We start from the raw sequence: 26,488 nt of genomic DNA, 5'->3' as shown, positions 1-26,488 counted from the left end.
AATGGAGGTGACTTTGAAGACCATGTGGGGGACTGCACTTAAAGCCTTCCAGGGTAGTGCTGCTCAAACTTTCGGGTGCATGTGAATCGCCCGGAGATCTTGCTAACATGCAGATTCTAGAATCAGTAGGTTCGGGCTGCAGCCCAAGAGTCTGCATTTCGAACCAGCTCCCAGGGGATGCCCACATGCTGATGCCAGGATTACCCCTTGAACAGTAAAGTTCTCCAGCATCTTAAGCTACCACTGCTTGGTGCTTTGCACTCTGGCACATGTTATCTCGTGCCACCTGCACAGCAGCCCTGCATGGTAGGAGGTACTAATATCTTATGGATAATAAGATGGATGTCACAAAAGTCAAGGTCACATGGCTAGCATGGGACAGAACCAGGAGTAAAGGAACCCGTCTGACTCCAGCGACTCTCTCTTTCTCGGCACGTTCCTTCTTCGATAATTATCTAATGAGGGAAGTTTACATCACTGTCTGGAGGGCAGGAAGACCGAGGCTGAGGCCATGACTCCAGGCAGGAAGGGCTGGGATAGCCTTATCCTGCCTCATCCATGATCTATCTGCACAGACGTGGAGTCCCAGAGTTATATGGTTATGTTCCAGAGAATGGTGTCCTGAGAACTGAGATCATCAGGATTCTGTCCCACTTCGGGGCCGCCATGAAATCCTGGCAACCATTCTTTGAGAGGCCACCTCCTGGCCACAGACTCCTGCTGGCGTAGGGGTGACCCAGCACTTTTCCGGACTTGAGAGCCCCATCAGCTAAGCTGTCAGGGTTCAGGAGACTCTTGGCAGTGAGCAGCAGAGAACGAGAGGAAGCCAACTGCCAACGGCTGGCTCCTGAGAAGGGAAGATTCCCAAGGTGGATGACCAGTCAGTGCCAAGCCCAATGCCAGGAAGAGGCTGCGCTGGCCACAAACCTGCCCCTGGGGCCAACTTGAGCCATGGGTCATGGCAAGAGGAAACTCAGATTTGGCACTAGCAAGAGATTAGAAAATAAGAAGAATGCAGCCCAGAGCTGGTAGAACTCTGAGCACACCAGCCTCTGGGAAAACCAAAGAGCTTGATCCTCTCTCCTCTCCCAATGGGGACTTAAAGACACACCAAGATTCAGGGTGCTGAAGGCTTTCTTTGGGCCTCCCCTCCCGCCTGAGCAGAAAAGGAGTCAGGCTGGCAGAAGCTGAGGAGCGATGCTTCACTGATTTCAATGTGCCAACAAGACATCCCTTTTGCCTCACTGCCGGAGACATCCATCTGGGTTACTCCTCTTTTGAGTAGAAGATACATGTACCCTGTAGGCGAGTTGAAATTTCCCAAGGCACCATAGTGTACTGGCTAGCACTCTGGACTCTGAAATTTCCCAAGGCAACTTCCCAGTGCATCCTGACCCCTCCTTTGCCCTGTACTATCTCTCCTCTCCTCACATCAGCCCAGAGGATTGTTCCAGCATGGCCCAGTAGCCTCTGTGGGCCCATGGCAGCGGGCCCACAGACAAGCCTTAAATAGGGACATGTATGGTCCAGGACTCAGCAAAGATCTGATGAATGGGGATTGTTCTCAACACCATGATTTGCTGAGGCAGTGTGGGTTGGGTGACGACTTAGATGCCACATCGCCTGCCCGTGTGTGCCATTTTGACCCAAGCACTGCCCTTAGAACATGGTGAACCTGAGAGGATGGCCAAGTTATGAATCGGCTTCCTCAGGGCCTCAAAGTGGGTCTCTCATGGAGAGTAGGGTGGGCCTACCTTAGAAGTGGACCCTTGGATGGCTCAGAAAGTTGGCTCTGATGGGTATCGTGTTCCTCAGCATCCTCTGCAAGGTTTAACTGCTACCAAAACTAACCTGGGTGACGACAGAGTCCTCAGTAAGACTGAGGAGGGACATAGCACCCTTTCTGCTTCTTGGAGGTGGGGGGGGGCAGTCATGGGTGTTCTTGTTTGCAGGACCAACTTAGGAAAGAGCAAATTGTGGAACAGCTGCCTTTAACCAAAATGGCTGAACTCACAAATGGAAGTATCCAACTGAGAGCTTTCAAAGGTCCTGCCCTGGGTTTTGTTCCGCCTTATTTCTTCCTGTTTGAAGAGCAGTGATGCTGAGAAATGGATTCACCGTTCACGCACATCTGTCTTTGCTTCTGACGCAGTCCATTTTAACCAATTAACCACCGCGTGAGGTTGACTCAATTCTAAGAAAACAGGGAACCACACTGATACCCCATATTCTCCTGAGTGGGAGGCTCAGGGACAGCCTATGCGTGCTGGCCTGAATCACGGGAAAGACCACTGACTAAGGCTGAGCACACAGAGTCAAAGCCTGGTTCCCGGGATTCAGCCATTAATCAGGAGCAAGAGCATACCAAGGGAGCCGTCCCATGGCGCAGATCGGAGCGATCCGGAGACAGTTGGGATCTGTGGTGCCCCCAGCCCAGAACCCAAGAGTTCCTCCCTGTTCTTCCCGCCCACCCTGACCTACGGAGAAGTCCAGGCAAGGATGTTCCCAGGTGGCACAGGCTTCTCAGAGGCCAATCTCAGGCCGGCCAGACCCAGCCTTCCCTCTCCCCTGCAACTGCACTTTCCCCGGCTCTCTGTTGCCATGGAGACCAGATGCCTTCTGAGCTCTGTGCTTTATCTGGAGCCCAGCCTTCGAACACCTTGGGTTTAGCGAAGCCCACTCACTCCCCTGGCTCCCAGAGTGTGAAAATGACTACGCTGGTTTTTTTTAGCCAAATGGTTCGGGGGGTCCCCTGGCCACAATCCACAGGATGGTCTGCAGCCTCTTGCTCAAACCGTGGGGGTGGGGGGCGTGGCCTGCCCACCCATTCTTTCTTTTCTAGAAGAGGAGACCACATTTCGAACCCTGTATGCCAGCCGTGGTGGCACCTGACAAACGGGCTGGTGGGAGAAGTGAGCACAGGGTCAGGGCCGAGTGAGGCTCAGCCCCGCCATGGGGCTCGGGCCAGGACGGACGGAAGGCAGCCGAGAAGGACAGTTCTGGGTGGGCCTGAAGAAGTAGGTCCCTGACCTCAGTGTTGATTGGCTTCTCCGCTATATTCAGGACCCACTCCCACGTTACCCCTTGGACCTTGTCATTACCAAAAGCTCTGCCCCCTCTCACACTTCACCTCCCAGCCACCACGCTGACCACAAGGCTCCGGTCCTCGCTTTCCCCTGCCCTGGCTTCCTATTCCTGGTAGAATGTTGACCCAGACTCCTCACTGGCTAACACCTGTCCACACGGGTCCCTGTGAGGACCCACCTCCGGCCTCATCCCCTGCTCAGGGGGCACATGCCACCAGTCCGGCACCCTCCCTCTGGATCGCTGCTCCTCGTCCTTAGATCTGGGGACCTGAGCCTCTGTGGGACTTGGCCAGGGCTACCCACGCCACTGCCCTCCCTGCTGAGACTCCTGAACTGGTCATTTCCAGCTCTGATCTCAGCACCTGCTCGGACGCCTCCAGCTCTTCTGGATGTAGCGGGTACTCTCCTGCCGTATCCTCTGCCTCAGACCCCACGCCCGGGCTGGCTGGGCGGTGGGGTGGGCCGTTTCCAGCCTGGTCCCCAGGGAGCATCATTTAGACAGAATGAGGAGACCCACGAATGGTCTTTCCGCAGGCTCTGGAATGGTCAGCTTCTTGCAACTGATCTCCAGGGAGCCCCATGGCCTCTGAGCACCTGGAGGCTGGGCATGGCCAGCTTCAGACAGCAGCCAGCTCACTCTGAGTCTCTGGGCTCTAGAGGTGGGTGTCAAAGATGCTCTGAAGCCACGCTGGCTGGGCCTGCTCGCGTGTCCTCATCAGGGCGACCAAGTGTCTCGTTCCCCTGGGACCGAACTAAGATGGCACCAGTTGGGGCAAACTGAGTTGGTTGACCAACTTCACCCTCACTCGCAGCTGATGACCTTGCCTCTCCAAGTCACCGAGCACCAATGGCATATGTCCACCTGCATGACCCCGGGGCTGTATACTCTCTGCCTCTCATCTGCGGTGGATTTCTCCGGTGGACTTTGCTCCTGGTTGAGACCAGCCCCTCCGCCTACACGGTAGATCCCATTACCAAGGACACCACTTCTGAAACACCCTCCCCCGCCCCACGTCATCGATTTTCCCGTCTCCGCTGGACCATTCCTATCAGCATGTGGATACACTGTGACTTCCCCCGTCTTAAAACAAAACACAACTGTCTTTACATCACGCTCCCTTCCAGCCACCGCCCTCCTTCCTATCCCGTTTCACAACAAAACTCTACAGGGTCGTCCGCACCTGCGGTTTCTTATTCCTCTTCTCCTGTTTTCTTACTTTAAAAACCTTTTACAGCGTTCTGTCACGGGGCATTTCAGACGCATCCCCGAGTAAAGAGGCTGGTGTAACAAACCCAGGTCTTCTCATCACCCGGTCTGCCTCGATTTTGTAGAAGCACAGCCCAGACATCATCTATCCTCTCTTGCCTCCATCAGACACATGTGTGTCTCCTCCATCAGATACACATGTGCCTTCCCCATGGCTGCTCTTGCCAAGCTCACCGACGACCTCCGTGTTACCAGGTCGCATCTAGGAGTCACTGCTCAGGCCTCGGCTCATTGGACCTCTCTGTGTCTTAAACACCTGATCACTGTCCCCCTTGGGAACACCTGCTTTGCTTCCCACTCAATTTCCAAGGCCACACACACTGCCCTGGTTTTCTTGCTTCCAGACTAGTCTCCTCCCTAGGTACCCTCCCCATCTCCCCAGCCTCTCCATATTGGGTGCCCAGCGGCTTCCTCCCGGAGCCTTGCTCACCTGGAGGCGACACTCTCCCTAGCTGATGTCATGCGGTCTCCCAGATTCACGCCCCGGAAACTCCCACATTCACATCCCCAACCTGGATGTACCTCCTGAACTTGACGTTTCCGCATGGATGATCTGATTAATAAGCATCTAAAACTTAATAGGGAGCCAGACTGAGTTCACATCACCCCGAACCTCTGCCTAAACCTTGTCCCTCCCGGAGACTTCCAGCTTCCTAGTGCTTCAAGCCAAAAACGTTTTGTTTCTCATCTTGCCTAGAATGGTAACCAGATCCTTAAATGGCCCACGGGCCCCATGTGCTCAGGCCCCCGCCCCTGGCTGACCCCACAGTCCAGCTCCTTCTGGTCAATCTTCCCAGCTGTTCCCCACAGCCTGGTGGGGGACACATGGCTGTTCCCTTGTCCTGGGAGCCCCCCCCACCCGCAAATCCAGACGGCTTTGATCCTCTGCCTCCTTCAGTCTGTGCCCAGATGTCATTTTCCTCTGAAGCCTTGTGGATGCTCTTGTATGAACTACAACTCCCTCCCTTTCCCTGCCTTGTCTTATTCCATAGCTCTTAACTCTATCCGGCATGCTTCATACGTTTACTTCTTTCTAACATCTCACACTGGCATGTAAGATTGTCTGCTGCATCCTCCGTGGCTACGATGATGTCTGGCACGGAGCAGGTGCTCAACGTACGTGCTCACCTGAAGGAACGAATGACCATGAGTGACAGTGTCTGCCTCCTACAAAGGGGCAGTGACTTTGGAGCGCCTACCTTTTAGTAAAGGCTGCGGGGCTCTCTCTCTCTCTGTCCCAAACACACATACACTCTCCCTCTCTTTCTCTCTCTCTCATGCACACCCACACGCACGCGTGTGCCTATGTGGTTCCTGGCACGGTGGAAAGGCCCGGCGAATATGGAGAAAGAGCAGAGGAGAGAACGCCCAAGTGCAGAAGACAGCCGCCATGCGTTTGCGGGCATTGCTACCACCACGGCCCATAAGGACTCGGCCTGGCATGGCCTGGGACACACAGGCGGAGATCCCTGGAATTAACGATACTGACACGCGGGGGATCCTGGAAAAGAGTCTTTCCAGCTCTTTTGATCAGACTCAAAAACAACCAGCCCGACTGAGCTGTTCACCAAAATGCCGACGTGGAACAGGGTCCCCGTAAAGTGTGTTCATTTAGCCAGACCCTGAAAACGTATCTGAGCAGACTGAGCTTCCTTTCTGGAAGGACAGCCCCGGCTAATCCGGTGGCGGTGGCCCACTCTAGGCCCGTCTTTTTTTGGCGTGACTTCCTACCTTGCAAGATGTGTGCCTCTAAAATGAACAACCATTGGCTATGGAGTGTTTACCACGCGTGTGCGTCCTGTGGAACCACTGCCCATATGCTGCCTCGCCACCCGCCCCCTTCTCCAACGGGTAGGGTGTGTGGTGGCTGGGAGCATGATCTTTGGAAACAGGACTGGATTTGGGATGAGCCAGTACGGACCATGTGACGTTCACTCATGCAAATTACTCAACTGCTCTACTTTGACTTCTCTTTCCCCAGCAAAAGCGGGTAACAAGAGTTCACCCACGGGGTCGTCATGAAGGCGAAAATAAGACGGCATATGTCAGAGTGCCGGAACATTGTAAGTGTTCGGCAAATAGCCTTTATCATTGGGATTTCACTGTGGCAGCCTCGGAGATGTTGTTTCCCTAAAGACAGCTCTGGGGTCCTGCGTGGGGGTCGGGGAGATCCTATCTACTGAACAGAGGAAAGGTTTTAGGGGGAACTTGGTCTAAACTCATGGTCACTCTGATCCGCATTTTCCTTGGCCTTGACTTCCATTTCTCCTAAGGGATCGGCAGGGAGGAGGTCAAAGGAAGAAATCAGAGCAGCGGGCACATGGAGAAGTAGCTCCTTAGAAGAAGGAGAAAACAGGGGCACCTGGGGGGGCTCAGTCAGTTGAGCGTCCAACTTCAGCTCGGGTCATGAGCTCATGGTTTGTGGCATCGAGCCCCGCGTCGGGCTCTGCGCTAACGGCACGGAGCCTGCCTGAGATTCTCTCTCTCCCTCTCTCTCTCTCTCTGCCCTCCCCCTCTCAAAATAAATAAACTTCAAAGAAAAGAGGGAGAAGAAGAAGAAAGGGAAGAGTGAGAATTATCAAAGGCAGAGCACAGTCAGGCAGTTAGAAAGTCCTGAAAAGGGGCATCAGTACAGAGTGTGGTACCTGTGAGCCCAAGGCGGTGCTATGCCCCCTAGGAGGTTGACCAATGACTGCATGGTCCCCTAGGGGTCTCCTAACAGGACAGAGATGGAACGGGATTTTGGCGGTTATGAAGCCCCCAAGGCCAGATTTCCATTTCTTCTGATGTCTCCTCACCTTTGCAAGCCCATTAGCCAAAAAACATCCCCTTGTTTAGGCTTTGTCTCAGAGGGTTTCAATTCCCTGTGCACCTATGGATCTCATTCTACAATAGCATCCCCAACCCCCAACTCTCTGAATTTGGAGGAGCGGCCACCGAAGCTAGAGTGCACTTCTCTCTCCACGATGCCTCTGGGGCCTTTGACATGGCAGACAGGACTGGAGGCATCCGAGCTTCCAAAGAAGGTTCCAGACACCGTTTGGAATAGGGATGGTCAATGCATGATTCTCAGATAATCAGAATCTGATAGAAATACCTGTGCAGTTCAGTGATGCAGGTTGGTAATGCAATGGTATTACCTTCTAAAGCAGGAGTTAGCTACCCCATTAGTTCTGAGCGTCACAGTGGGGCCACACGGCAGCCGGGTGCCATCAGAAGGCCTAATGCCAATGTAGTAGGAAGAAGGGAAAGCGGGAATTAAGGAAAAGGTCCCCAGCAGGCCGTAGGGGTGAAGCAAAAAGAAATAAAGAGAAAAAGAAAAAGAAAGGAATGAAACATACATGATATACAATTTGGAGTGGCTACCTTCCCATGGGGCATTAATATGGCACCACTTGCCTTATGGGCACCACTCAGAGCCGAGCTTTGGGTTGCTCTGCTGGAAGGGAGCATGAAGCTTGGCCCTTTTCCAGAGACCCAGGCTGTGTGCAAAGAAAGAGTCCCGATATCAGAAGGGGGGACTCCGTTTCCTCAGCTCCTCCCCAAGCCCCAGTCTCTTTGCTCATGAAACTTTAATTGTTTTCTCAATTGGAAAATACACGCAGGGTACATTCCTGGAGAGAGGAGGTTTCAGAGGCCTTGATGGAAGGGAACGGAAGAGAGGATCTGGTAAGGGTGTGGCTGGGGGACCCGCCACGTATGCAGAGGGAGAGACGCAGGCAAGCTAAGATCAGGGCGAGCAACCAGCATCAGCAAAGCCCCACACCCATGACAGGGTACAGTCTCCCCGGTGACTGAGACCCAAAGGACAGACAGGGATAGAGAATCCCCTTTACGCTGCAGCTTTGTGTCCACTGCCTGATAAACGCATGGTCTGGCTGCGGCCCCATGTCCCCCACTCTCGTCCTTTTCTATCCTGCTTCGTTCAGGATACAACCCCCCCTTGTATTTCTTGACACCCCAACAAAGCTTCTACCTCAGAGCCTTCCTGCTGCCTCTGCCTGGGATGCGGGTCTCTGCCCAATTACCCCCTTATCCAAGCTGCTTCCTGCCGCGGCCTTCGGTTTTCCCCCTGCTCTTAATCATCGAGAATTTATTTTGTCTGCTTCGCCCAACGGAATAGGAGTTTTCACAAAAGCAGATTCCGTTTCATCGACTTCTGAATATTGCTTAGCACATGGCGAGCCTCATGAAATATTTATTTGTTGAATGAATGTATGAGCCCCAAGCCATAACATTATATACATATAATATATATATATAACATTTATATATATATAGTTTATATATATAGTTTTATACAGTATATTTATAATATATAAGTAACATTTATAACATTTATATATAGATAGTTTATATATATAGTTTTATATAATATTTATATTTATATATAAATATATTAAACACTTATATATACATAAATAGTTCTTTTGATGAGCTGACATTTCAGGTTAGACCACCTACAAGGGATAGGGGTAAGGGTGGGAAACCACTGCAGCTGAAAAGCCTTGGTAAGAGTTGCCGTGTTCTGTTGGGAAAACTCAGATTTGGGGGCACCTGGGTGGCTCAGTCGGTTAAGCGTCCGACTTCGGCTCAGGTCGTGATCTCTCACAGCTCGTGGGTTCGAGCCCCGCGTTGGGCTCTGTGCTGACAGCTCAGAGCCTGGAGCCTGTTTTGGATTCTGTCTCTGTGTCTCTCTGCCCCTCCCCTGCTCACACCCTGTCTCTCTCTCTCTCTCTAATATAAATAAACATTAAGAAAAAGAAAGAAAGAAAAATTCATATTTGTAGCTTTGAAGTAGGAGTGCAGTAGTCAACCCCCAAAATGGCCCCCAGAGATCCCTGTGTGGCTCCCCCCCCCCACCCCGCCATCTGTAATAAAGCTGACTTGTGTAAGCAAGAAGATATTGAGAAGATGACAGAATGTAACCCACGGGCTTGGTGTCATAATAGACACGCGGACTTCTTTCTTTCTTTTTCTTGGATTGCCCACTCTGGGGAAGCCCAGCCACCATGTTGTCAGGACACACAAGGTAGCCCATGGAGAGAACGTCACGGGGAGGAACTGAGGCCTCCTGCCAACAGCCAGTGCGATGTGCATGAACGATTCTGGAAGCAGGTCCTTCCACCCCGGTCAAGCTTTCGGATGAGGTAGCCCCTTGCTGCAATGTCGCCAGGAACCTCGTGAGAGACGCCCACCCCAGAAGCATTCAGTTCAGCTGCCCCCGAATTCGGGACCCGCTGAAGCTACGGGACATGATATGTGTTTGCTATTGTCTTAAAACGCTACATTTCAGATGTGTTCGTTTCACAGCGATAGGTAATTATCGCCAAGCAGATGACGTGGGGGCTGGCCGTCCTAGGTTTGAGCCGATATGGGTAGGACTAGGATGATGTCTTTCATCCATTAACCGTGCAGCCCCACCGCCCTTCTGGTCCCAGTTTGATTCTGCGACTTTGAGTAGCCACAAATGCCACCTGTATCCTCAATAAACTTTATTTAGACACAAAGAGACACAACAGAAAATACATACACAGATACAGATTTGTTTGTTTGGTTTTTTTTTTTTTTTTTCTCTACAGGGTGAACAAACATCACACAGGGAATTTAAAAAGTCGTTGCATGGAATGTACGAAAAACTCGCGAAGTTCCTTGTTCGCTCACACTTAAAAGAGACACATATTGCGGAGGAAGACAGGGATCGTTCCATCCCTACAACAGAATTCACAGTTGGTCTATAACAGTACACAGGTGTCAGGAAGGTAATCGGAGGAGTCAGGGATTCAGTTATTTGATAGGACAGAATGCTCACAACACTAGGAGGGCTCTGTTTAAACAAAAGACAGAATCGAGGACTCCATACACCCCCCCCTCCCACCCCCGGACAGATGCTCTGCAAGCTGTCGGCTAGGTCATAAAGCAGCTCAGCAGAAATGCCACGTTAGCGTTCCTCTGGAGGTCGGAAGGGCTGCGTGACCTCTACCTTTGTGTCCACACCACAGAGAGATTGTGTACAGAGACACATGTAGGACACAGCAACTCTCGCCATGCACGCTGGCTTAGAAACCCACGGTGCGGACCGTTGACATACATCGGTTTATAAAATGTGGCTTTACAAAGGAAAAGGAGGAAGAACCAAGAGGAGAACACGCTTCGCATCTGCCGGCAAGGTTTCTCGCCACTCTGCCTGCGGTCCCTCCTGCTGGGGGGACAGGGCAGGGGCGGGCTGGGGGGGGGCATCTCTTGCAAGTCTATGGGCCCTCTAAAAGTCACACCTGGGACCTGCCTTCCCGTCAGAAGCCACATATGTCACCAGGCCACGCTGCAAGGGGAACCCCCCTCAACTTATTCCTGTCCCGGAACGTTAGCCTCCTCCAACATCACCTTCCCATTTCAGCTCGGGGCTCCCCTAGGCAACCTCTGTATTTTAGTAAAAAATGGTTTCCACTGTACCCTTCGTGTGTCCTCTTCCTAACGTGACAAATCCAGATGAGATGAAGTTATGGAGATCGGGTCCTCCACTTCGGTGGGTATCCTTCCCATAATGTCCTGCAAGAAGACGGGGCACAGTTACCTGGTGCACCCATGGGCACCCGTCGCTGCAGCTCCCCGAGAGGCAATGAGGAAGTTCATTTCCGAACCAGCAGCTGAGTCAGAAGGTAGCAGCCGTCAAGGAGAAATACGTATATCATTTTATAAACACGTATATCATGTAATATATATACAGTGTATATAAAAAGTATATAGATCAAGTATATATACACGTAGGTGTGTATATATATATATATATATATATATATATATATACACACACACGTGTGTACATATATACATACAATTGTGTATATACACATATATATGTATATTATATGTGTATATACACATGTAAGTGTGTGTGTGTACATATATATATATATATATATATACGCAACTGCACAACAAAGACAACAATTCTGGGAAGGTTACATGGAAAACAGAGTGGGGGGGAAAGGAACAGGTGGCTAGATTTTGGCATTTCTGACCGAGCGCACCAGAACATCAGTCTATTTGCCCGACCATCGTCACCTCTGTCCCAGCTTCCCTCTTTCTCCATCTCGCCTTAGTCATTGGTTTCCTCTCTTTCCGAAGCACGGAGGCATGGGTCTGTCTGGTGGGGACAGCTCTCTGTATGTGCCTCTGCTTATAAGTCCCATCACATCCTAAGGAACTACAGTCTCACGGCTTAGGAGAGATCCAGAATGGTGGTTGTAAAACACTGGGAAAATATTTACTGCTTTCCCCTCTTGACTTTTCTGCAATAAGATCTTATTCTGTGCCAGCCCCACGTGCCCATCTACCTGCGGGGCTGGACCGAGGAAAGGTCGGGGCGGGCTCAGACCCTGGGAGAAGAAATCCACAGAGAAAGAGAGATACATTCCTCTTCTGACATTCAAAACACGATTTCACAAATGTTCTTGAAACGCAGGTGTTGTAAAGAAAGAAAGGACTCCGTAAATGCCATCCTGAGGTATATACACAGGAAAATGGAGAAAAGCCACATTTTTGTCATATTTGTACAAGAGTGCATTAAAAACTGTACCTGGAATTAACACAATGTGCAGAAGTACCTAAGACGTAATGGTAAGTTCAAAAGTGGACAGAAAATGCTATATTAAATATGACCACAGTGCTGTAAAAAATTCAAACCAGCGCATTAAAAAAAACTGAAAGAAAACACATCTGATACTCACAACTGCCCTCAGATCATTGGAACTTGAGTCTTACTTCTCTCCTTTCAACGTTTCCATATTTTCCAAGTTTTTCCCCCCTTTAGTAAGTAGGTCAGTTTTATAATACAACTAGGTAAAATAAATTTCCAATGAAAAAGCTGCATGGTAATTGCAAAGACAACCCAAATCACATTTTTTCTTAAGAGGGCACCCTCTCAATTAGCAGATCTCAAACCTAGGTGCATGCTGGAACCATCTGGAAGCTTTTAAGAATGCAAATGTCAGACACAACTCCAGGGGTTCTGATTCCGTTGGTGAGGGTCTGGGCTTACAAACTCTGAGAGCACTGTCTTAGCCCCTCAGGAACTTAAGAGAATCTTGCCACCATTTCTGCGATGCCCTCCACTCTAGAATAGATACCCATTCCTCAGGGTCCACAGCCTCCCAAAAGGAGCTCTCTCGCTGTAAAATACTGCGGTCACAACCCAGAATTTGATAGAATGGGATTATTTGATAGAATGGGAGCTGGGCTAAGAGGCTTCAAGCTATGTCACAGCTCCAGAAACCAGCCTCTAGTACCTGGAGAAATGCATCCTCATCAGGGATCAGCAGGGAGGGGGTGTCTGGAAGGGTGAGCTGCAGGGAGGGAGGGAACCCTGTCCTGTAACAAGGCCACTTTCTCCCCAACCCCACCCCCACCCCCAAGCAATGACAGGGCAGGAAAAGGAAGTAACAATTCAGAACGGTCATAAATTTGGACCTCATTAATTCAGAACCTGCGATACATCCTGCAGAATTTGGGCTGGCATATTTTTGTGCTCTTTTATAAATAAAATTTTTGATAAACAAATCAATACTGGGGAAGATAGAACATAAACAGTGCGTGTGCTACTTACAAATCATTTCTTATCTGTCAGCTGGAACGAGGTCCCTTGGGACTGAGCGGTGCCCTAGCACTTTGGGGCTCTGCTGGTTTAACGAGCAAGTTTTCTGATCACCTACTATGCACCAGGCAGAGAGACAGAGCCTCTGAAAACACGGTGTCAGGGTTTCGGGAAGGGGGCGGGGGTTGACATCATAGCAGCGAATGTTTTGTAGTATAATGCGGCTTACAGAAATTTTTCACATGTACTATTTTTTTAATATAAAAAAAATTTTTTTAATGTTTATTTCTTTCTGAGACAGAGAGAGACTGAGCATGAGTGGGGGAGGGGCAGAGAGAAAGGGAGACACAGAATCCGAAGCAGGATCCAGGCTCCGAGCTGTCAGCACAGAGCCCCACGCGGGCCTCGAACTCACCAATTGTGAGATCATGACCTGAGCTGAAGTCGGTGGCTCAACCGACTGAGCCACCCAGGCGCCCTCTGTTTTCTGAAAACTTTAACCACTACCGCATACGTATGTTGTCTGGGATTATTATTGTTCCCCCATCTACTGATGGAAAAAGGAAAGCCAGACCAGAGGTAGGTAATGAGGCCAATGCAGGCACCCAGTTTCTCCCACCACAAACCACATGTTCCCTCCATCATGCATACCTGGCTTCATCTACTCCCCACAAGAGCCTTGTGGAAAAGTCACGTTCCCAAGTTCACGGAGCTAGTTAGCGGTAAATCCTGACTCCCCAGGCTCCCACCTTTGTACAAGTCTGACACGAGCCACCTCACCTGGTGGTCTGAATGGTCACAACTGTGCAGCTGTGACTCTTCCCTGAGACTTCAACCCAATGGGAACACTAACTCAGGAGCAGTCTACCTGGTGATGAGTAAGTTCATAGAAGCTGGAGTTCAGGTTCCAACAAGCTTCAGTACGGAGGCTTGGCGTTGGGTAGAGAAAAGATATGGTGAGGGGTCAGGACCAAGAGCGGGTGACAGGAGTAACGAATTCTATGGGCAAATCGGTTTGGAAAATATTGAGTTATGTGAAATGAAAAGTAACCATGGAAACCAAGGCTAGGGACCAGTCAATGAGCACCCACGTCTCCAGGGAACCCTTACATTTTTCAAAGGTATCTCTCAGGATGCATGTTGGGAAAGAAAGCAGCCAGTGACACGGAGTTGGAGAAGACAAGGTGAGAGCTTCAGCTTTTGTTGGAGCTGCGGTCTTCAAACTTGAGCATAGCAAGCTCACGGGGCGGTACCCAGATTGCTGGGCCCCAGCCCCAGAATTCCTGACTTACTAGGGTCAGAGGTTAAGTTCATGTCTGACAAGTTCTCAAGTGATGCTGATGATGGCCGCAGGTCCAGGGACCACACTTTATGAACCACCGTGTTAGAACTACCGACGGGTCCAGCTTGAGCTGGGTACAGGGCCAATGTTGGGGGGGTGGGGTCAAGGTCTAGAATGCCTTACATTTTGTGTCTCCTCGAGAGGAACAAATAGTTTTAGCATGAACAAGGGTAGCATGATGGGAAGAACAATCGGTAAAGGCACTGCCCTCTCCACCATCACCACATCTGGAAGTCCAAAGTCACAGGGACGGCACTGAGGTTCAAGTTCAACTGTCCCCCTGGCAGGAGGCAGGTGGAAACTAAAGAGAGACCTGGGGCAGGGTTCCTGGAGTCGTGCAATGGTGGTGACTCCGGTAAGGAAGTGACTCTGAGTAACTAGAGGGAAAGCTTCTTTGTGAAGGAGATTTGCCGCAAGAAACAGGAGGGGGAAATGAGGTAACATCTGAATGGTGATTTCAGTAAGATGTGACAGCAGTCTGCATCTGTGAAATTAGACCAACAGCCAAGGGAGGGAAAGAAACTGAGCAGGACGGTTTGCCTGGGCTGTAAATACAGCCAACAGAGCGCATCCTGAAGGAGACCAGTCAAGTAAAGTCAAGGGCACTCGGTGGGGAGGAGGACAGAGAGACAGAAATGCTGGGAGAGGACAGACAGACAGGACAATTCCAGGAGTTTCCATCGATGCCCGACAGTATTCCCAGAAGAGACACAGAAGGGATAATTCAGAAGCAATGATTAAAAGTTAATAGATTTTCGTTTTCCTGAGCAGATGGCAAGACTTCAGTTTTTAGATCAAAAGACAAAAGGCAAGATCAAGCATCACACTATATATGAGAAGGGACCAAAGTCCAGATATACTCTAGTGAAATGGCTTTCAAAAAAATAAAGGAGGGGCACCTGGGTGGCTCAGTCAGCTGAGCGTCTGACTTCGGCTCAGGTCATGATCTCACGGCTCATGGGTTCCAGCCCCACATCAAGCTCTGAGCTGACGACACAGAGCCTGCTTTAGATTTTCTGTCTTCCTCTCTCTCTGCCCCTCCCCCACTCGTTCTCTCTCTCTCTCTCTCTCTCTCTCTCTCTCTCAAATAAACATTTAAAATTAAAAAATAAATAAATAAATGGGGCACCTGGGTGGCCCAGTAGGTTGAGCATCTGATTTCGGCTCAGGTCATGATCTCGCGGTTCGTGAGTTCAAGCCCCACGTTGGGCTCTGTGCTGACAGCTCAGAGCCTGGAGCCTGCTTTGGATTCTGTGTCTCCCTCTCTCTGCCCCTCCCCCATTCACGCTCTGTCTCTCTCTCTCTCTCTCTCAAAAATGCATAAGCATTAAAAACCTTAAAAAAATAAAGGAAAAAAATGAATAAATAAGTTAATTAAAATTTTAAAAAATAAAGGAAAATATCATCTTTATAAAACACTTGAAAAAGTGGGGGAGGGGAAGTGAGGCAAACTTTTGAAGAATTTTGAGACTTTTATTTCCATAGAGACAGACACTGTTCACAGAAGAACACATACTCTGGACCAGGCTCACAAGTTCAAACCTCTCTGTCTGTTTTCTCAACCGCAAAAGAAAAACAGTAATGTTTGTTTCATCGGTTGTTGAGGAGATTAAATGAGGTAACATATATAAGGTGTTTAGAACAAGGCTAACTTTGCTAATATTTTTCAGTAGAGATGTTTGGACTCCATTCCTCCAAAACTCATTGAAAATAATTAAAAGAAAAAAGAATAGAAAAAAAATTTCCACAAGGGAAAAAAATACCAGACTTTTCATTTACTAGAGGTGGAAAATACACATCCACAACCACATACAGAAATACAAAAAAAAGAGTTAAGTATCCGACTCTCGATTTAAGCTCAGGTCACAATCTCACAGTTCCTGAGTTGGAGCCCCCCCATCGGGCTCAGTGCTGACAGCGTGGAGCCGGCCTGGGATTCTCTGTCTTCCTCTCTCTCTGCCCCTCCCCTGTTCATGTTCTCTCTGTCTCTCTCTGTCTCTCTGTCTCTCTCTCAAAATAAATAAGTAAACTTTAAAAGAAAAAGAGAGAAAGAAAAGGAAAGAGAAAAGAAAAAAGAAAAGAAAAGAAAAGAATAAGAAAATCAATTCAAAGGGTACTAAAGGCCAAGGCATGAAAAACCAAACCTTAAATCTGCTAGAAAAGAATACTGGACAATCCGTTAATGATCACAAAGCAGGGAAGGATCTTGAAACAAGGAGAAAAAGGCACAGACTCAAGAGGAAACAAAGTGAGCGTTTTTAAGCCACGAAACATCAAAAAACTGTAAGCCAAAGGCTAGAAATATATATTTATGTGAATATCCAAGACTCCTAGAGAACTTCACATTAATAAGAAGCTGAAAGAACCCAACAGAAAACGCGGCCTTAAGAGATGAATAGACAAGTCACAGCAGAGAAGACCCGAAGGGACGATACACACACAGAGTGGCCTTCAATCTCACAAGTAATCAGGGAAATTCAAATTAAAGCCATAATGAGATATCATTTCATACCCAGCAGACTGGCAAAAATGAAAATGCCCAACGCAACCAACTCAGAGAAGCAGGAACATGAACTCTTGGACATAATGCTTTGGAAAGAACTTTAGCAATGGCTAATAAAGTTGAAGATGGATATAGTGTAGAACCAGCAATGGCCCCTTTTGGTAGATAAATCCTCACACATGTGCATGAGGAGACAGGCAAGAGCCATGTTCATATCGGTATTGTTTGTAATAAAGACAAAACGGGGGGGCGCTCTCTATTCCTACCAAGAGAAAAAATGATAAATAATGGTATACTCATACGATGTAACCCTATTCGACAGGGCAAACGAAATGAACCAGAGCTGTAAGTAGCAAAGGCGGGGGGGGATTGTCAGTTCCTAATGTTGAGTACACTAAGCAAGCTGAGGAAAACCAGGATGCCATCATATGGGGAGAGTTATAAAACATGCAGTACAACACTCTATATTGTTTCAGGATATGTGCACATGTAGTGTCAATACAAGTACAAAGAGATCCAGGGAAATGATAAATACTTCAAAACAGATACTTCTGGAGATAGGGAGTGGAATGTAATTGAGGAAGGAAGGGTATATGAGGTGCTTGTGTGTTTTAATTCATATGCTGGGTAGTTGAGGACATAATTCACTGTTAAGTAATTATTGTTATTTTATTTGTTAGATGATGGATGGATGGATGGATGGATGGATGGATGGATGGACGGGTATGTGGATGGATGGGTGGGTGGTTGGGCTGGTGGGTGGATGGATGGGTGGATGAGAAAAGGAGTAAGTGAATGAATGGAATGAATGTGTAGGTGAGTAAGTGGATGGATGGATGGATGGATGGATGGATGGATGGATGGATGCATGGATGCATGCATGGATGCATGCATGGATGGATGGATGGATGGACAGATCGATGGATGGATGGATGAATGGATGGATGGATGGATGGATGGGTATGTGGATGGATGGGTGGGTGGTTGGGCTGGTGGGTGGATGGATGGGTGGATGAGAAAAGGAGTAAGTGAATGAATGGAATGAATGTGTAGGTGAATAAGTGGATGGATGGATGGATGGATGGATGGATGCATGCATGGATGGATGGATGGACGGACGGATGGATGGATGGATGGATGGATGGATGGGTATGTGGATGGATGGGTGGGTGGATGAGAAAAGGAATAAGTGAATGAATGGAATGAATGTGTAGGTGAATAAGTGGATGGATGGATGGATGATGGACGGATGGATGGATGGATGGATGGGTATGTGGATGGATGGGTGGGTGGGTGGTTGGGCTGGTGGGTGGATGGATGGGTGGATGAGAAAAGGAATAAGTGAATGAATGGAATGAATGTGTGGGTGAATAAGTAGATGGATAGATGGATGGCTGGATGGATAGAGAGCTAGGTTTTGGTTAAGTACCTGTAGCCCAAGTATTTTATTCACCACCAAATTATCCTTCAACAAAAAAGGAAACAGAGTCTCCAGTTTTAAGAACTCAGAGACTACAAGCCCCACAAATTCTCCTTGGGGGAAGGGGCAAGATACGTGATGATGAAATCCATCAAGCAAGAAGCAAAACTACAGAATTTCTAAAAGCCAGGATGTATTTATTTATAATCTTCAAACAGTACCCAAATCCCAAAAGCCATGGAGAAGAGACTGGTCAATGGGATCACACACTTGTAACATTTCACAAATTGTCTTTATTGGCAGAAACAAAGTGAAGCGGTGCTGGATTGGCCCTGGAAAACCTGGCATGCAAACAGGGCAATAAAAGTATGTTATCATGATGCAACAAAACCCAAAGTACCATCCGTGATCAGAGGAACAGCTCTCCATCTTTAGAGCCTGCTTGAAACGCACAGCACGCTCGCAGCACGGACAGGGAGCTGGTCTCTGAAAGGCCGAAATGGTGCCGGGCCCACTGCTGAACTTGTCTGTGGAAAAATACGACAGAGACAAAACCCAAAACACATGGCGAACCCTGGGAAAATATTTTTAATACATGTGAGACAGGACTTTTCCCTTTGTTTACAAAAAACAGCTCAATTGTATCAAAAATCATAACACCCTAGAAAAAAATGCACAGAGGATAGGAATAGGTAATTACATCCCCTGGGGAAAAAAAGAAGTCTCTCTTTAAAGGCCCCTGGATATGTAAAAGATATGATTAACCCTGAGTCATAATTAAGGAAATGCAAATCAAAATATGCAGGATCTTTCTAAGGGCGCCTAGGTGGCTCTGTCAGTTAGGCGTCTGACTTTGGCTCAGGTCATGATCTCACAGTTCGTGAGTTTGAGCCCCACGTCGGGCTCTGTGCTGACAGCTCAGAGCCTGGAGCTTGCTTCGGATTCTGTGTCTCCCTCTCTGTCCGTTCCTCCCCTGCTCTTGCTCTGTCTCTCTCCCTCTCAAAAATAAATAAACACTAATTTTTTTTTAATATGCAGGATCTTTCTAAAAAATGAATCGATTCGGCAAAACGTAAGCACTGGATGACACCCGATGCCTGGACGACCGGCTCTCTCTAGCTGCTGGTGGAGGATGTCAATGAATGGTGCCTGCTTGAAGGACAAGCCTTTGACCTGGCATCTCACTGCTACGAATTTACCCTACAAATATGTCTCCTGGGCTTCTTATTACATATGAACCAGGCCAGATAGTATGGCATCAACTTCGGTAGTCCTGGCAACAGGCAGCGAATAATACTGGAATCCATGCACCCAGTGGAATACTATACAGCTGTTATAAAGAGGCATCTCTGTGCGTACAGAGGCAGGAAGACCTCCAAGATAAAATTTAAAAATAAAAATAAATAAAAAGCAAGGAGTAAAGCAATGTTGCAGCAGGATCCTTTTTATATACACAACAATGAAAATAATGCAGCGAGGGTATGTAGAGACCCATCACAAGTAGGATGTTTTATACAAACGGTCCTTTTGCCTGGACATAATGATGCACGCAAACGACAACAACCTCCTTTTCTTTCGGGAGAGGTCCTGGGATGAAGAAGGGGAGGTGTTTACCTTTGAAAGATTTATCACTTTCTTTACTGTTTGAACTTTCTAAACACATACATGCATTATTTTTTTATTTTTGTACTATTTACAGGGTTTCTCTGGGCTTAGGGAGTGGGATCATGGGCCCGTCTTTGTTCTTCTCTTTGTACTTCTTTATGTGGGGGATAAAAACTCTAATAAATGCCATTTTATAAAAAGAAATACAAGGGCCAGGAAGTAAGAGGGGCCACTTCTCCCTGTGTAAATGACAAGGCATTTATCAAACACAGATCCTAATACCCACCCGGCCAGAGGGTAGGAAGGATTAGAGGAAATCCCAGGTATAAATCGTTTCACCTAATACTCTGCACCAATAAGCCTCAGTAAATGGGAGCTGCTGTTCACAAAAGGCTCAAGTCTTTCCTTCTTCCCATGCAGGTAACTCAAGGGTCCTCTTATGGTGCCCCAAGCTGACCTCAGGCCAGAAAGAGTCAAGAGCAAAAGACCTTGGGCTTTGCTATCCTGCCTGATGGCTCTTCCCGAGAGAAACCCCAAAGCTCCTTCCTGCTCCCCAGATCTCTCACCCGTGTCTCCACAACGGGGAGTGGGCTGGCAGCCAGGAGGCCTGTGTTCCTCCACACAGTCACTTTTTGTTGAGCGAATGAGGCAGTTCTGAGCTCATTCCGCCAAGGTAAACTGGGGGCAGGCCAGGTCTAATTGCACATTGTACTGACAATGACTATTTACTAGTCTAACAATCTCGAGAGACTAGCTACTGGGGATGCTTTATTTTATGTGTCAATTCTAGGGCTTGCTCACACAAGCACAGGGGGAGTCTGTGCAGTTAGCAGAGCTGTTGGCAAATACCGTGGCAATGCCACAGATCTGCCCTCTGGCGTCTTCCCTCTGCAGACTCCACAGCTGGGAGAGCTGGGGATGGTCACCAGGTGCATAGCCCTCCCGGTGGAGGCCATGTGTCCCCAGCCGTGAGGGCTCAGGGTAAGCAATCCCAGGCTGTCTGGGGAACTGCCTTGCCCAACACTCTCATGTGACAAAGAAGGAGACAGAAACCCAGAGACGTTGAGTAGAGGCCTTCTCAAGGTCACACAGGTTGATGGTTTGGGAAACTGGACCCTGAACTCTTGACTTTCAAGATGGCACTCTTCATCCTATCATTCTGCTCGAGGACAGCAGGGTCTCTCATCAGATACAGAAGGTCAGGATCACAAGCAGGGTGGGGTTGGCGGTGGGGGAGGGGGGGGGGCACGTAATCTAGAACACATCTTGATAACCGTCGCACCAGGGGCAAATTCTCCAGAAAGTCATTCCTAAACCAACCCCTTTCCATTCAAATCGATGTCCCCCGAACCACAGGTTTGTTGGTTTGAATTTAAGAAAACTGGTACTTTGTGTTTGAAACCAAAACGGACAAACAAAAATACAAAGATGTACTCTCTAAAGGTCTCCGGCTGTGGTCAAGGGCACACTCTAGGTCAACCTCATCCTCTGCAAGAGGGGAGCTCTGCTGTGGTCTCCTGTATATTATACAGGCTTTGGGGTAAGGTTTCTTGTTTCAGAGAGCATTATGTGGCTCAAAAATAAACGTCCAAGACCACACCTCTAGTGCATCCTAATTATTTACCAAGGGGAGGAGAGAGAGAGAGGATGACTTGATGGTGACATTAATCTTGGGATATTTTAGGAGGAGGGCTAAATCCTCCCCCTCTCCCCCTGCCATTGAGATAGAATCAGGGAACGTTACAGCTGAAGGACTGTTCAAGGGCATCTCTTCTAGCCTTGATATTTGCAGATGAGGAAACTGGAACTGGGAAGCAAAAGCAGACAGTCCAAGGTCATTGGCTGCTGGCTGCGACTGAACACCCCATCTTCTCACAGAAGAGCTTTCCCTAATGCACCAAGGAGCCCACAGCCTCCTCCATGCCCGAGGAAATGGTGCAGAGGTTGGTTTCTATTTCAGGGGACCCCAGCGCGCCATTTATTTTCTCCTCAGATGTGCTGGCTGTAATCCCCTTGGAAAGATGCCCAGAGTCAAACCAAATTCCCGTCTCTGACTGTGATCCCCATTTCGGCTCTGGCTCATTCCTGAGAGCAGGACCCTGGCCAAGAGTCCTGAAGAGAATCTGAATGGATGCAAGGATGCAGGCTCTTTCCACAGCGAGGGAAGACTCGCCTTGGCTCCCAAGCCTGAGGACTTGTGGGGAGGGGTCGATTAAGAAATCTGTGAATTGCTCAAGTCCCCTCTTGTTATCACCTTGCAGACTGACAGTGGGGTAGCCCGTGGGGCACCTGAGACCTCCTTTCCTGTTTCTTGACCTCTTATCTCCTAAAACACACACACACACACACACACACACACACACACACACACACACACACACACACTGAGGAGCACCTGGGGGGCTCAGTTGGTTAAGCGACCGACTCCTGGTTTCGGCTCAGGTCACGATTTCGTGGTTTGTGAGTTCAAGCCCCACGATGGACGACTCCAGGCTGATGGTGCAGAGCCTGCTTGGGATTCCCTCTCTCTCCCTCTCTCTCTCTCTGCCCCTCCCCTGCTCATGCTCTCTCTCTCTCAACATAAATAAATAAAACTTTAAAAAATTCTTTAAAAGAAAAAAAAATAGGAGACAGAAGAATTTTAGAGGCTGTCTTTTTTCTTTTTCTTTTCTTTTTTTTTTTTTAGGCTTGAACTCCTAATGGGAAGGCCATTTAGTTTGTGGACTATGGAACATCCCTGAGAAGTGATCAATGAGAGAAGGTTCGCTTTCAAACCCAGGGCTTTGGCACGTTGATTTGGGATAGGCGTTTGCTGCCACGCTGAGTAACGCAGCACGGCAAAATAGGAGGTGAGAAACCCATCAGTGAGTTTTAGGCATAGGGTGCGGTGTCGCCTCGGAGTTTATGGAATTAACGTCACACGCAGACGTCTCCTTCCGTGGGCAAAGCCAGACTGCCCACTCCAGGTCCCAGGGAAAGACGCAGGGGAGCCAGGATTGTTCCGGGCAGGGTGGGGACAGGACTGGGAGCTGGATGTACTCTGATCGGTCTCCAGTCTCCCCTCACAGCAGGTTTTTGGGGGGAGGGGGGGTGGGCCGCACTCCTGAGAAGAAAACAGAAAGCTAGGGGAGGGGCACGCATGGGAAACCATCCACATGACCGTCCCCCAACACGGCACCCTCTTGGGGGTGAGCTCCTGCCACTTCTCCCCTCTCAGAGCCACTCCTCCCAGGGACCGGGGGCTGAAGCAGCTCAGACACAAGTCGCCAAGCACAGCTCTCATGTTCCCTTCTTCTCTGTTCGGTACAATGGCCTGTGGTCCACGCACCAGGGATGCACACTCTGCTTCTCCACCCCGTTCCTGCTGAGGGTGCGTCCCGGCCCAGGAGGGTCCCCTGGACCAGGGCCCCTCCCTCCCCTCTGCTCCTGGACACTTGGGTCACCTTCGTCCAGCGGGGGCAGGGGGCAGGCGGAGCAAGACCCTCCTCAGGGCTGCCGGGCTGAGTATCTTCCCCGCAGGCCCCGCTCCTCCCGTGTGGGTCCCCAAGGCTGGACTCTGAAGGTGGCAGGTCCTCAACTTGACCTCTACGAACTGCATCAAGGGACCTCCGGGTAGTCCTGGCCAGGGGGAGGCAGCAGGAGAGAAGGGCAGGAGGAGGGTGGGATTATAATCAGGTCCCTCCATCACGGATGGGCTATTGAAGTTCCCCTCCAGACAACAGTCCTTCCTGCTCCCTCCCCCTCGCCCCCTCAGTCCGGCAGCGGACCAGTCTGCTGCTGTTAGCTTGTCCAACACCGTGTTGCTCCTTAGTTTCCTTACCTTCTTCTTTTCAATAATGCTTTTGCTACACTGTTCCCAAATTACCCCTCGTAAGAGCGCCACCTTACAAGGCCATCCTGCCGGCCTCCCACGCATACATCGTCCACCGCCATCTTGGGCCTTCTTCCCTCCTTGGCCCGCTGGGATGCCATGGTCCATCCTTAACCACCGCCCTGGCCTCCGCCTCATCCGCTGTGCTCACCCAGCAGAACCACCAGCAGAGAGAGCCAAGCAGTGGCCGTGTAGCTGTGGGACTTCAAGCAAGTTACCTGAACCCTCTCTGAACCCTCACTTCCCACCTGTAAAAGGAGACGAACCAGTGCCCAATGAGGGTTCTGTGATACTCAAGTTAATACATACATGTGGGATTTAAGACCTCGGGTGGATATTCTAAGTGCTCTCGATACATGGTGGCTGTTGCCTGGCTTGGCAAAACGATGTCCGGCGCTCGGCTCCCTATCTTATTAGCTGTGTGACTGAGGACAAGTCACTTAGCCTTCCAGCGGACTCATCTATAAGATGAGGAGAGGCTGGGGCGCCTGGGTGGCGCAGTCGGTTGAGTGTCCGACTTCAGCCAGGTCACGATCTCGCGGTCCGTGAGTTCGAGCCCCGCGTCAGGCTCTGGGCTGATGGCTCGGAGCCTGGAGCCTGTTTCCGATTCTGTGTCTCCCTCTCTCTCTGCCCCTCCCCCGTTCATGCTCTGTCTCTCTCTGTCCCAAAAATAAATAAACGTTGAAAAAAAAAAAATTAAAAAAAAAAAAAAGATGAGGAGAGGCTGGCTCATAGAGCAACTGAAAGGATTCAGTGAATAAATACACGTAAGAGTTCAGAACAGTGCCTGGGGTACGTTCAACGCTATACTTCTGCTGCTCTTGTTACCAGAATCTCTTAGCATGAATGACCCAAAGTCTCAAATGGCCCCTCAACCCTTTGGCGATTCTGCTCTCCTCCCTTGGAATGTTCACTCTCCACGTTCCAGACGTATTTCATGGTGTCTCCTGGAACCTCCCACACCCGCTCCCCACACCCTCCAACTTGACCTTGCCTCATCCTTCAAGGAGAAATCGGAGCGGGAAGAAAGAAACTCTCATTTACAGGGAATCTTCCTTGCCAGTTGTTAACATCCACAACCCCCTACACCTTCTCAGGGACTTACCTCCTGAAATCATCCCCCTCCTTCTGAATCACCAGTTTCTCTCCCTCAATGGGCACATTCACCTTGAACTTCTCAGAACACTACATACATACAACACTCTCCCTTGACCCTATGCCTCCCAGGCCAATCACTGCCCATTTCCCGCTATTTAGTAGTGGAGGAACCAGAAGAGTCTCGGGGTTGAGGGATCTTGCCACTATTCACGTATCCCATCGGTGGAGGACCTGGGGCTCAGAATACACGTTTTTTATGGTTTAAAATAATAATAATAATAATAACGACGACACAATAAGACGCCCCTACACACCCACCAGAGTGGCTAAAATTTAAAAAACTGGCCACAATAAGTGTTGCCAAGAATGTGAACCAAACTCTCACACGCTGCTGGTGGGGACAGGAAATGACAAACCACCTTGAAAAAACTCTTGGGTAGTTTCTCCTGAAGGTACAGTATTTTTTCTCTCTACCTCCCGGCAGTTCCACACGCAGGTATTTACCCAAGAAGTTGAGAACAGATGAGAACAGGGTCCACGGCCGAACCCGCGCGAAGATTGTCCGCCGCGGCTCTACTTGAAAGAGTCATAAAGAAAACGAAATCATCCGAATGCCCGACAAGTGGAGCTGGAATGAATACACGGCGGCATATTCCTGAAAGGGATGCTACACAAGGCGATGAGTGTAGCAACACAGACGAGTCTCACAGAGATTATGTTAAATGAAAAGCCAGACCGACGAGAGTACATGTGGTGTGATTCCACTTATACGAAGGCCAAGACCACATTCTTTTTAAAGACTCCAAGAGCACAGACGAAGCCATTTGGTAACAACTGAAGGCAGCAGGGCTGTGACTTCTGGGGGTAACTACAGACTGGGAAGGGGCCTAGGGAATCATAGGGGGTGACGGAAATGTTCTGTGTTTTTTTTCTTATTTTTTTTAATGTTTATTTATTTTTGAGAGAGAGAAAGAGAGAGAGACAGAGTGGGAGCAGGGGTGGGGCAGAGAGAAAGAGGGAGAAGAGAGAGAGAGAGAGCAGGGAAGGGGCAGAGAGAGAGAGGGAGAGGGAGAGAGAGAATCCCACGCAGGCTCCTCATTTTCAGTGCAGAGCCCGATGCAGGGCTCAAAATCACAAATTGTGAGATCACGACTCGGGCCGAAAGCCAGCCTGCTCAACCGACTGAGCCACCCAGGCGCCCCTAAACACCCATGCTTTTAACCTTGCATGAAACTCCTGTCTGTACCCCAATTATACCAACGCCACGAGGAGGCAACTGTTCTCAGTCTTCCAGTCCCCTAACTGCCTGTGTTTAACTCCGTTTACAAACCCAAAGACCCTCCGAGCTGCAAGGGAACTTAGAGACCCCCTCGTTAGAAACAAACAGACCTGGAAAGAGAAAGTGAGTCTGACGCCGCCCATCTCCAAGTACAGTTCACGTTCTTTCCTTTGCCCCACCACCGCCTGTCTCTGCCATGCCTCTGCAAGCAAGACTACTCACAGAGGTTTAGGATGTAGCTCTCGGAGAGCTGACCCTGCGATAATGAACGGCTCAGCGGGCTTCCTTCAAGGGGAGGGAAGGCACCTTGCGGCTGCACAGGAGGGGATGGAAAAGGGATCTGGCGTCAAGACTGGCGGAGGGGAAGAGGCTTCAGCTCGGCCTCTAATGAAGCTGGACCATGAGTCTGCTCTGGCCGCCTGGC

General features: G+C 49.4%; 1 protein-coding gene across 4 annotated transcripts in view; it reads right to left on the bottom strand.

Annotated features, from left to right (window-relative positions):
- The window catches only part of SHISA6 (shisa family member 6), a 287,571-nt gene that overhangs the window by 143,122 nt on the left and 117,961 nt on the right, over positions 1-26,488 (bottom strand). For 2 of the 4 annotated variants that reach the window (XM_086686041.1, XM_025920323.2), the window contains exon 3: positions 10,807-10,902. The exons of the other annotated variants lie outside the window; for them this stretch is intronic. In XM_086686041.1, the coding sequence (XP_086542167.1) occupies positions 10,807-10,902 (96 nt within the window). The remainder of the gene's footprint in view (positions 1-10,806; positions 10,903-26,488) is intronic. 4 annotated transcript variants of the gene reach the window in all.

The sequence above is a fragment of the Puma concolor genome, chromosome E1, assembly GCF_028749965.1.
Source record: "Puma concolor isolate L17-30 chromosome E1, mPumCon1.1.hap2, whole genome shotgun sequence".
NCBI classification, from domain to species: Eukaryota; Metazoa; Chordata; class Mammalia; order Carnivora; family Felidae; genus Puma; species Puma concolor.
This window is presented reverse-complemented; position numbering and strand designations above follow the sequence as displayed.